We start from the raw sequence: 12,413 nt of genomic DNA, 5'->3' as shown, positions 1-12,413 counted from the left end.
CGCGTCCACATACGATAGTTGCACACATGAAGGTGAAACGTCGGAGAGAAAAGCATAGTGTGTTGTTGTTGTTGTTGTTATATAATCTGTGAATAGTATACGAAAGCTGAGAGACATAAGCGACTTTTTCATACGCTCCCAATATACTAAAAACAATAGTAATAACAACATGAATGATAACAATAGCAATGATGATCATAATATTTACTATCATAATAACGATATGCTAATACGCTATACTATATATATATATATATAGATAAAAACGTGTACGATAATCTTAATTATAGTAACACGCTATACACACATACATAAACATTATACATATGACTAACGTATAGTATATATATATATATATATATATCGTATATATTGATTGTGATTCTTCACTCATAGCAAATGCCAAAGAAAAATACTACTCAATGCGTAATGATGATTTTTACGCGTATTTATACTACTATTCATAGTATGGATCAATGAATGACGAACCAAGTTGCATGATAAAAGTAAGAATAACTGTAATAACTTATTTGCAAAACGATTATTATGACATGATACAAATGTCAAACATAATGTTATTACGGAGATGAACCCTGTGGAGTGCCGGCTATATGAACTGAAATGGGGGGGGAAAGGGAAGGGGTAGCAGTATTTAAAATGTACGCCTCCTATAGCTCTCATCAATTCGACTAACAATATTATTAGTGTTTGTTCAATTGGTCAATATCGATGGTTATCTACGGAAACTAGAACCAACCACCGTTAGATAACGTCAAACGGAAACAGGATGAAATGGGGAAAAATATAACAGGCAAGATCACTGAACGAAACAAGTACACATAAGTAGAGCAAAGAGAGAGAAATATATATATATATATATATATATATATATATATATATCTACTGATTTTCGAGGGCATAGAACACATGAAGGACATCCTACCGCTCGAGACCTGTTCCAGATCAGCCCAAAATAGCGAACTTTACGATCAATAGACGAAATACGATTCGTTCAAATTTGTGTGTAAAGCTACCCGTGATTACTTGTAAACTGGTAGAAGCCTGTCGGACTAAAAATCAACGCGCATTTAACTATCTGGTCAATCCGGCGTTGGAGCGTGAGCTCCAGGTGAGGACTCTTTCAGCTTTTTTAGTTGACGACTCTCTGTCGGAGCGGTAGCGGTGTCGCGACTCAAGCTAAAAATAGATACGACCGAGACTCGATGATTTCAATAACAACAGCAACAGGAACTAGTCAGCGATTGCTACCATTAGTAACAATAATGAAACTAATAAAAACAATATGACATTCGTAGTCAATAACTGTTAAAGGTGACGATATAGCCAGTGGCCCACAGCCAGAGCAGCCTTTCTGAGACAACAAGCAATCAAATCAACACTCAAGCGTCACTCAATCACAGTGTCGCCTTCATTTACCACACGAAAACACGAAAAAAAAACACGAGCCAATACTAAACAGGTCAAACGAAGGCATCAAGTAGGATGACACACACACATACCATGAGAGCACGATCAACGAAAACAGAGAATCAACTGCGACCGAGATTAAAATAAACACAATCAATTAATAGCGGAAATGCCCCTTACAGCAACAATAGAAATGAAATATATATCAGATCCGAGGCGCCTAATCTAAACCAAGGCCTTCCTTAAACAGGGCTTAACCTTCTACCCCCAATAACAATTGTTGGTTTCGCAAACAACTTTATCAGCTACTGAACAGGGAGAGGCATTGATAAAAACAAAACAACTACTTCAGTTGACAGGACAAGCTCAGCAGTTCAACATTGAATCTTTACTCAATTATAAGCACGAAAGTGTCAAGCTGGCGTTTATCTATACGGAACACTTCTATGTACACGAAGACAAATGAAGTGAATCGATGTTATCATCAAACACGAGGAGTGAGCGCCTACTCGAATCACACAAAAAAGAAACATATACACCCGCACACGGACACGGAGATCAACGCAGGAGAAACGTTTTCCACGTATTTGCATTGACGTGATACTAATATTAGTAATGCTAAGATTATTGATAACAATGAATAATACCTATAACGACTAAGATAACTGTATTACGATGCCGCACGATAACAAGCAAAAGATATAAATAATGATAACACAGTATATTCTACAATTGTTGTTGCGAGCACCGCCAAGGGAAACCGTTTCTATCTGTCTCTACACATCATCAGATAGAAGAAAATCTGCTTCTATTTCACGCAAACAGAAAGCACCCACTAATAGTGCTATATAAGTCATTGCCTCCCGGGTTAGATTATCTGTCTGCCCAAGAAGGGCAGAGTGTAGGGCAATAATCCCTTCTTCGAAGTCGATGAGCCCTAGTCCGCCGGTGCAAAACGGGCCAGTCACACTGTTCGCTGAATGACACCAGACCTATGCAAAAGAACGAAAAAAAAAAAAACACATTGAAATTGTACTAATTAAATTACATGCTACGTTCCTATATTACACCAAAGTAAATAACAATTTTCCTCTTACGTTGAACCACTATGACTACGACTATCCTGCACGACCATAGCCACGTTCGCTACTCCGTCTGTGACCATAATGATAAATGTCTCGACAAAGGAGAGAGACATGCTGGAGGTTTTAAATTTTGCAGAGTCCCAGGAATAGGATCACGACGCCGAGGCCATCATAGTGGACCTAAGAGAAGATACTAGAGCCGTATTATGTTCCGCTCCCCTTGCTTGCGTCATTGGCAACTAGTCGAACTGTGATCTGTCGTGACCACATGACTTACGCATGGCACAACTAAACACATCGAGTTGTTTCAATTCGGTCTTCGTGACTTCATTGTACGCATTGCCCGAGCACTTATTTAAACAATAATGATGATAACGATGATTATTATTATCATCATCATCAACAACAACAACAACAGCAGCAGCATATGGCGATAAACACAGTCGCCTGTCTTCGGCTAGTATTTACTAGCTGGGGGCACTTTAGAAAATGTCAATTCAACAATGATTTTATATTTTCTACTTTCGTGTTTGTCGGTATGGAGGCTCCAGAACCACGGAAAAGGGCAAATGATGTATTAGTGCATATCCTTGGCGAGACCCGCTTTGCTAACGTGCATGTACGTAGATATTGTCAACCTTTACACGTTGCGACACATGACATAGCTAACTGTTGCACATGTATCTCACAAGTCGACAAAAAACATCGCAATTCCATCCGTATATCTGAGCACGCGACTATGGCAATAAGCAAAAACGAAAGAAAGCTATCGAGAGCTGGCGCCAAATAACTAAGGAGAAAATGGAAAGGACGAATCGACAACACCATATGCGCCATAAATTTTGTTATCTCTTCTTCTCTACACTGTTCTATTCTATATCTAATCTAGGTGTCTTGAAAGCAACAACTACAACGCAATGAAGCCCCGAAAAAAAAACAAAAATCTGTGCAGACAGACCAACCCTGCAGTTGTTCAATGGATCACATGGCACCAGGGTAAAAAAAGGGTCGATATAAAATAAGCACATTTTTTCAGCACACTGCTTCCTCAATTACTCTAATTAATTAAGGAAAAATCGAAAGGGGAAGACAAAGAATGACGAAACACATGACCAACTCTCACACACACACACACACACGCCACACACACCCCCACGCATACCCACGCAGCCACAGACACACAGATAAACATCTATGACAAACTACACCAAGCAATTCAAAAAAGGCTATTAATAAGAAAAAAAAAATAAAGAAAAATGATAATAAACATATATAAGCTAATCGATTTATTGCACAGCACAGACACACATACATTGTACGTACCCAGCGGGTAATGTGATGGCAGTTGTTAAGTGCACCGAAAAATGATACAATTATAATAATGATAACATTAAACTCGAAATACGATAATGAAAGGGCAAGGCATAACGCACATGACTTGAAATCTGTCAAAGACCTGTTAAAGACGAAATAGGAAAAGAATACAGGTAAAGCGAAAAAACAAGCCCGAGCCAGTACCAATATGTCTAGTCCGTTCACTATTTTCTTCGTTAATCTGCTGTTTGCATCGACTTACTGGGGTAAGCCTACAAAATGCCTACTGCCAGCATTGCTATAACTACCAGCTGCAGCTGTTACCCATTGGGCATTTAGGCCAAAGGTATTAAGTTTCGTCCAGATGTGCACCCTGAAATGATACCGGACTCAGCAATGTAGAGATAATCGTCGATGCAAAACAGCTTCGTTTGTTTGGGCAGGCTTTCGAAAGGTTATTGAAGACAAAATCAACTGACCGCGACATCTCGTTGGCGACAATAGCGCTGATACTGACGTCAACTACGTATTTACTCGTACTACGTAATCAATGCACTAATAGTCGAACATTACTTTGATATGTGGCACTCATTTCACTAATATAGACGGGTGAAGTTTATTGGCAGCGTGAGACCTAATGTGTGTTATAATGAAAGAACAAGCTCTAAGAGCATCACAACCTTTGTAACAACATTTCATTTACGCTCCTACCATATATCTTGGCCCTGTACGCGATGTCTCAGCGTTCTTGAAAGCCCGTCGTGTGACTTTATTTCGAATTACATGCCCAATTCGCAAATCCGGATCAACGAATACACTGGGTTCCCGAATCCGACGTCTGCATGTTCGTATCTGCACGTGCTTCTGTCGTCTTGACCAGCCGATTGGCTCAACATCGTTATTGGTATCAAACCAGGTAGTTACAGCGCTTTATCGTAATATCTTCATGTCGGATCCTGACGGAGTCGCTGTCTGAATAGTCGGAAAGAACGCTAGAACGCTGTCTGTCTATTATCATGTTTTTTCCTTTGTCATAAAGGAGTACCGCAGAGAGACGCAGGCACTTCGTTGTTATGACTATCATCAATATATATTATTATCATGTGTGTTGTGAGCTCGTGAACTGACGAAACACTGATATCGTGTTGATTTTTTGGCCGCGTATTTAGCTGTAACTCCTTCTGTCGACGTGCATATTTGGTCCGCGTGCCCGCGCACGTTAATCACATACTAAACGATAGTTGTTATGATATAATTCAAGATTGTTGTAAAATAACGTGCTATAAACGCTCGAGACGTACCAAACCGTTCATCGTACGTGAAACGCGTCATGAAAGTTTTCAAATGGTGAAAATTACCTCGACGGTGTCAAGACAAGCATGCTCTCTAAGTGCGCTTCCTCGAAGCTGGGTCGCTCCCGAACAGAAAACGACTCCTGGAGCTGGTGATATCTGCAGGGACCTTTCGTTAAGTGGACGCTGAGGTGTCACTAGCTTCATGTGATGGCTATGACAACGCCTTTTCGGGAAGTCAGTACTCCAGAGTCGAGGTTATTATGCACGCCTGTGAGAACCATACTGATTATTCCTGCGATGTATTTACTCGTGCATAACCGCTATTATTATTATTATTATTATTATAATTAACTAGGCTCACAGAACGTATACAAGAGAAGCAAACATTTGAGGGTATCAATTTCGACCCTCTGTTTGCTAGGGCTAATCTTTTAGGCTTAGCCCAGCATTAATTATACTTGTTAGCGGAATGCGTAAGCACACTTCAATTGATCTTTGGCAGAAGTGATCTTTTGGCAACTTCACATCTGGTCATGAGGTCATTACTCATATAGGATACGACATTTAACAAAATATACATACAGATGATACAGAGATTGTTGCCAGGATCCGAGAAGAGGTACCTCCTCTGATGGGGCCTAACTAGACCTCCGGACCGGCCAGCTGGCTATAATAATAATAATAATAATAATAATAATAAAATTTAATCAGCTATTCCTCATAACGAACATTCCCCACTGATAATCTATAACAGCACTGAAAAAACACCATTTCATCTACCACACATTCACACGCCACAACAAACGTATGCCACGACATAAACACAATCAAGATATTATTGGTATCTATCTAAATAACATTAATAACAGAGAAAAAACATGAATTGACACGAAGAGTCAGTCGTGACGGTAATTCGGATGATGAAATTAATTATCTGATCCAATAATGATAGCAAGTAAGACGTTCACGCCATATACATATATATATATATATATATATAACGACAAAAAATGTGAACGCTATTGAGCTTCATTAGGATTATTTTTACGAATACAATATAGATATACAACGACAGACACGCACGCATTTACACGCGGACATGTTTAGATACAGAAACACATGAGCTAAAATGACGATTTGCTCACTCATCCATTAGATATGTAACATACGCAAACAAATCGACACACACGTTTATGTGACCTTTCACAAAGAGCACATCATAACACACTGTAGCGTTTACTGTGAACGAGCTAAAGTTATATACCTATAGATATAGCGATACGGATCATAGTTATAACTATAATAACTATTACGATGCAGATATATGATAATAACGGTAATAGACAAGTCATACTGCTCAATCGTGCTCACATGAGCGGCACCCATACCGGACCCCCTTGCACGATGACGGCGACGACGAGTTACACACCTTAACAATCCAGTCTTGCAAGCCGCCTACTAGGTTCGTCGGCGTCATACAGAGATTACAATAGAACAATAATAATCTGATACTACGTATGTTCGTTGTCTTTATCCGGGATAGACAGTCAGCCTAGTGAAGATGCTACAAACGATGGAAGCTAATGGAAGATAGATAGACATAAAAAGGCAAACTTTATGTCGCGGGAAAACGAATGGTAGTTGAATTTAGTAGCGTACACGTTGCACCGGGCGGAATAATAACCAGCGCTGCTAGCCTCCAATAGGACGATCAAACGGTGACGAAGTGACCGTTCAGACCTCGTCTGAGATGGGTTCGGAAGCTGAGGAGCAGGCGCACGCAGCCTGTACATAATCTTATGCATAGAGCAGATAGAAGATAAAATCCGTAGTAGCCGGCGTACAGCAGCGCGTACCAACCAAAAAGAAAACTGATACAAAAGCAACATGCAACGCGGCGTATTCAAACGTGCAGTGGGGTCTCGGTCCCCTTTTATGGACCCCTTCAAAGTCAGATGCAATCTTGGGCCATGCACATACACAGTGATATACAGACACGCAGAAGGCATGATTGTAATAAGGGTAGTGATTTTCATTATTGAAAATCGATCATTGCTATCTGCCGTGTGTATCCAGATCTGTGGCGGCCACCCGAACTGAATATGGTGTTAGATGGTCCGTGCAGTCCGAACACGGGTATGCTAGCCTTAGCTAGGCAGGCTCGTCGACTAGGACGCACGACCCTTCGCATGTTTCGTCTAGTAGCTACCTTAACAACAAGACATTATACCAAACAACTTGAAAAGAGAATTTACTCTCCCTGCTGTGAGTTCCCCCGTCCCCAAACCCACACAAGGACTCCCTAAAAAAGAGTTTCTCCATAGCCCTATGTATAGCAGCGCCCTCTAACTAGGCTCATCGAAAAACTTCTCTATACAGCAGTTACTTAAAGCCGAAGTAGAAAACCATTACTATGGAGCATTTCATAGGAGACAAATATAGATAAACAACACATTATATACTTATAAAATGAAAGCAGAATAACTGAAAATAAGTCGACGAAACCTATTCATACCTACACACTCGTAACGATGATACACGATTGAGACCGATGGCAGAATGAAACTGAAAAAACGAAAAGATGAAATAATGATGTGAGCTAACAACAATATGATTCGAGCTACACATTACTAGAGAGGATCTGGTGTAGATCCAATTTAACATGATGCGTTCATTGGTGAGGAAGGCTTTCGTGTAGATATTAGGTAGGGCGAGTGATTCGAACAGATCGAATGGACGCATACGAATTGAGATATGCGTAAGAACAGGTTGATATAGCTCATTCTAACGATATAATAAAATTAACATTAACTATAATTAGAACAATAATACGGGTGGTAAAGATGAGCGAAGCAAAGGGATGCATGTATAACGGATGATGTAGATACGGTGTTATAGTGTCTCATAGGTATTTTCCTTACCAGCTTGTAAGTAAACAGCGGAAAATAACGGTCGGAAGATGCAGCGCCATCCACGAAGAAGGGAGCGGCAAAAAGAGTCTCATTCTGAACTTGATAATTGAGTCTCACCGTCGACCACGCATTTTTGAGACAGGGAGGAACGAACGAGAAAAATGACACTAGTAAGTAAAGGAAAGACGTTAATTTAACGCATTATTACTACTAATATAAATACAACGGTATCTTAATGAAAGGAGAACGAGAGTGCTTTACGTAGACAAGAAAGAAAACAATATTTAATAAAAGGCAGGACGGCAAGACATAGCTTCAGTAGCTCCAGGCGTCATGCGGCTGGCACGTATACTTTTACTATAATAAGAACGATAACAGAAACACAACAGAAAACACACATATTAGGTAAATATGAGCGAAAAGAAAACATGTTGTGTCTCTAAAATGGATAATTTATATTTCGCATTTGACAAAGTCATGCTTTGGCGTCGTCCGCGAAAAAAAATTAAATATTGAGAAGGACTAATATAGTAACAAGAAAAACGATCGCTGAACTAAAGTAAAACATTTGATAAATAGACGGCTGATACAAATTATAATAGTTGATAAGATAAAGCGCCCGAAGTAAGCTAAGAAAGAACTTGGTGAAATGATACGATTCATATATATATATATATGTGTGTGAGGGGGTTGTCTGTGTGTGCCCGACACAAGTCATATACGCTTAATGCCGATGAGGACAACGATAATAGTACCGATTCGGTAAACTATAACATGACACGTTGAAATACGAAGGCGCCAATTATTTAAATTTGAAATGGACTGAGTGGTGGCGCCCTGGTCGGGTCGGCGTCATCTTGTGCATAGCAAGCCCGACTAGACTGAAATAAAGTTGGTTGAGAGAGACTGAATTGCGTGTTGTGAGTGCGTATGTATGTCAAGAGGCGAGCTATTATTCTACCAGACAACAGATTTCAAAACTAAAATCTATCAAAGCCTTTACCCAAATTATCGGCCAAATAGTCTGTTGAATGAAAATTGTCCGCTTTAAATAAAACATGTCAATAAAGGACAGCCCGTCTCAAACACGACAAGGGAATGAGAGAAGGCGAATGGAGACAGATGATAGTGCATGACGCTAATTATAACAAAAATAATAACAACAATTAGCATTATTATATATTGATTACAATAATGTGTGGCAGACGTCGGCGAAGGGCGTGGCCGGGAAGCAGATTAAGTCTCATTATTGATACCTGAATACAGTTTAGCGCGAGAAGACGAAATATTATAAAAAAGACAGCGCGATAGGAAAAGGGCACCCGTGGAGAAAAGGACAAGGAATAAAGGAACACGACAAACACGTACGATAGAAAACTGCATTATGCTAAACATCAAACATACACCGATATTGACATTCACTAACACAGTCAAGCATACTGTAAGGGACAAAGAGAGACTTAACAGCTGCGAAAGCAACAAGGAGAATCGAATTAATAATATATATAGAAAACATAAGAAAAAAAAGCGAAAATAGAAAGAGCGGGACTTGAAGATTCACGAGCAGATCGCGAGACAGACAAATGAAAGGAAACAGACTCGCGAAAACTAGATCTATTATTATTGGGAACGATATCCCGGTGGATAACGACGCACCACATCATGGATTCTGTATTGACTATATGGAGTAGGCAGAAAAAAGAACGGAGAAATCGGTTGCCAAAAACAATTAAACACTGTCACCGTGCAAAGGTGATCGACGTAATAACCAACAAATTCACTGCAATTGCGCAAATGGCTAACAAAAAGTGCCACGTTACGTGATTAAGTTGCCCAAAGTCATGGCTTCCAGCAATAAGCGTTAATACAAATAACGATTAATAAATAAAGCCCGTACTAACTTTCATTCAAGTAAACAGTTCTACTAAAAAATAATCGACGTGAAAAATCGTGAAGGCAGTCAGTCTTGCTGCAGATAGCATTGTCATTTTTAATAACATAACATAATTTTTTTTCTGTTTAGAGAAACAGATTACGCTTGGATTTAGAATTCTGTGTACTTCGCAGTCAGAAAGTATATACAATGCCTAAATCATATTCAGGGCTAAATTACGTTGACGTCATATCGAATACTACATACTAACAAATATCAGTAACAATCACTGTAATAAGGGTCTATCCAGTAGTGACGTCTTGTTGTTTACTGTTAGACGGAAGGACAAACAACCGGAGCGTCATTAACAAAATAACTCTTTAACTAATAACAAGAATACTTAGGAAGACAATAAAATCAAGATAACAAATCGTAATCACTGTAACAAAAACAAAAAAAGGTTATAAACGTTGTTGTTATTATTATTATGCTTTATAATTACTACTGTACATCATATGTTATATTTTATAATTCCATCAGCAGCAACAACAACATTTACGCTATATGCTAACGAATTTTGCTGAACGTCGCACCCAAAATAGGCCTTGACGAGACGAAGGCTTTTCTTAGGTGTCTTGCGTCCGCTTCGAGTATCGCTGTGCAAAGATACAGAAAATAGAGCTCGAAGTGCATGAGTCTAAGACTGAACTCTTCAGTTATATATACTACTTACTCAATCTTTCCGCCGGCCATGAGACAAGGGAATATTTTAAAAAAGTATGAACGATGCTATGACACCAACAAGTGCTTGAAGCGGTTACGAGGTGAATGACGCTACGATTTATTGGCATTAACTGATAACCCTACGCTTCTGCTATTTGCTATTCCTGAAATTTTGTAAAAGTTTGAAATTTCCGGAAAACGAAAACCACATACGATATACGAGGTAGTAGTTGTGGTACGAACGGTTCTAACGGACGGCGAACTGGCCGAGCGGATGAGGTCATGGATGACGCTTCGACCCATTTACGAGGCCTCTGTAAGCGTAGGAGTTGACGACCGGTGAAACAGAATGCACAGCCCACCTTACAGCCTAGGCATCTTGAATTCATACATAACTCGTACGTCGCAAAGTAAACGGATAAATCATATTGGAATAGACGATGAGTGGAATTCAAACGAGAGACGAAATAGGGCAATGTGATGCCTCAAAGACACCAGGACCCAAGCAAATTACTGTTCATTGGAAGTGGGCGAAAATGCCGACGTTATAGTTAATACACAGGCAATTAGCTGTCTTGAATGACTGAATAAGCTAATTCTGCCGATCACTATAACGTCGGCGACGGTAATGCTGATGCCGACAAGGATCAAAATAGTGGCGTTCATTAAAAGTTAATTAATTAATTACATACTAATTGTGGTCATGGAAATGATCGTTGGGAACTCACAATGATGATTTACATTGGGGGCATCAGTCTGACGGAGATAGACAAACGAGGATGACAGCGATGTCGATGTCACCGAGGATGAAACGAAGCGAGTAGCGTACGGCTAGGCAAACAAACATGGCAGAGTTTAAACGGAATCAGAAACACGGAAATAAACAGACTGACTAACTAACAGACAAACAGACAGATGGCTTCAAAGAGTGTCAGAGCGATAAAAAAACAGAAGAAAGATATATAAAGGGACAGGCGATAGAGAGAGTTGAAAAGATATATAAAAACTATTATCTGTAATTTACATTCTGATCTTGTTCAATAAATATAATTCAATTCAATTGTGCCGATTGTTATCTTTTTCAGGTGCACTTAGATATATGTTTCGTTAATATATATTCTAGTGTATGAAACGCGTAAGCATATTATACATATATGTACGTGTTCAGGTAGAGCAGGGTGACTAGAAGCGGTGCTTACGATGAGTCAGCAGTTCCGACGTCAATGTTTATTTCTCACACACATACGGTACTGGTTTGATGAGGCCGCTGAAGATACTCATGTTGTTACGATAAGCTTTACAAGGCGCCTTACTCTTTTTTTTTAACTATAACCTAAGATCTAACATTGCAAATATGCAGCAGATTACTCATGATGTAGAGGCTACTGTATCAGCCGCGAAAAATATAAACTAGCTCATTGAAATTAAGATACTTTTGTTTAACTCAATTGCGTAGAAGGGGTATTGCTAGTGTGCATATCAAGATCAATGGCACCGAAAATCAATTCAACTGTACAACGAGGACGACCTTGTTCGGAGGTGTGTCCCTGGTAAAATGCTAGATTCTTCGCATCTATCGTAGCTTTTGACGAAGCGACGAAGCAAATAACGCCACCATCCTTTTGCGCAGTATTGGAAAAAGTTGACGGAACGTGTAATATTAAATCAAGAAGACACGTTAGGTAATTTCTTTTTGATGAGAAAACAACAGTGTATGTTATGCTGGTTAACTGGGCTTCTTCGTCGTTTTCCATTGTCAGAGATGGCAAGAAGATGTCCTTGA

The 12,413-nt window shown here is 39.5% G+C and overlaps 1 protein-coding gene across 5 annotated transcripts; it reads right to left on the bottom strand.

Annotated features, from left to right (window-relative positions):
- Positions 1 to 174: 174 nt before the first annotated feature.
- Positions 175 to 11,706, bottom strand: LOC111272761 (uncharacterized). Of its 5 annotated transcripts, none has more exons than XM_086973387.1 (4): positions 8,044 to 11,706; positions 7,638 to 7,687; positions 5,186 to 5,390; positions 175 to 2,420 (listed from the first exon to the last, which is right to left on the bottom strand). In XM_086973387.1, the coding sequence occupies exons 3-4, from the start codon at positions 5,324 to 5,326 to the stop codon at positions 2,205 to 2,207; spliced, it is 357 nt and encodes a 118-aa protein (XP_086829513.1). In that variant the 5' UTR covers positions 5,327 to 5,390; positions 7,638 to 7,687; positions 8,044 to 11,706; the 3' UTR covers positions 175 to 2,204. The 5 variants fall into 5 exon arrangements, 4 of the variants coding, with proteins under 4 accessions (XP_086829513.1, XP_086829514.1, XP_086829511.1 ...); XM_086973388.1 differs by having other exon boundaries at positions 7,642 to 7,687; XM_086973385.1 differs by having other exon boundaries at positions 7,638 to 11,706.
- Positions 11,707 to 12,413: the final 707 nt, after the last annotated feature.

Source organism: Varroa jacobsoni, unplaced genomic scaffold (assembly GCF_002532875.2).
Source record: "Varroa jacobsoni isolate VJ856 unplaced genomic scaffold, vjacob_1.0 contig03151, whole genome shotgun sequence".
NCBI lineage: Eukaryota > Metazoa > Arthropoda > Arachnida > Mesostigmata > Varroidae > Varroa > Varroa jacobsoni.
This window is presented reverse-complemented; position numbering and strand designations above follow the sequence as displayed.

Bases quoted from the DNA above. Each gene is read 5' to 3' on its own strand.
- LOC111272761 (XM_086973385.1), bottom strand. From the start codon at position 5,326: ATGAAGCTAGTGACACCTCAGCGTCCACTTAACGAAAGGTCCCTGCAG. The intron at 2,421-5,185 runs GTAATTTTCACC...TCTTTTGCATAG, and splicing joins CTTGTCTTGACACCGTCGAG to GTCTGGTGTCATTCAGCGAA.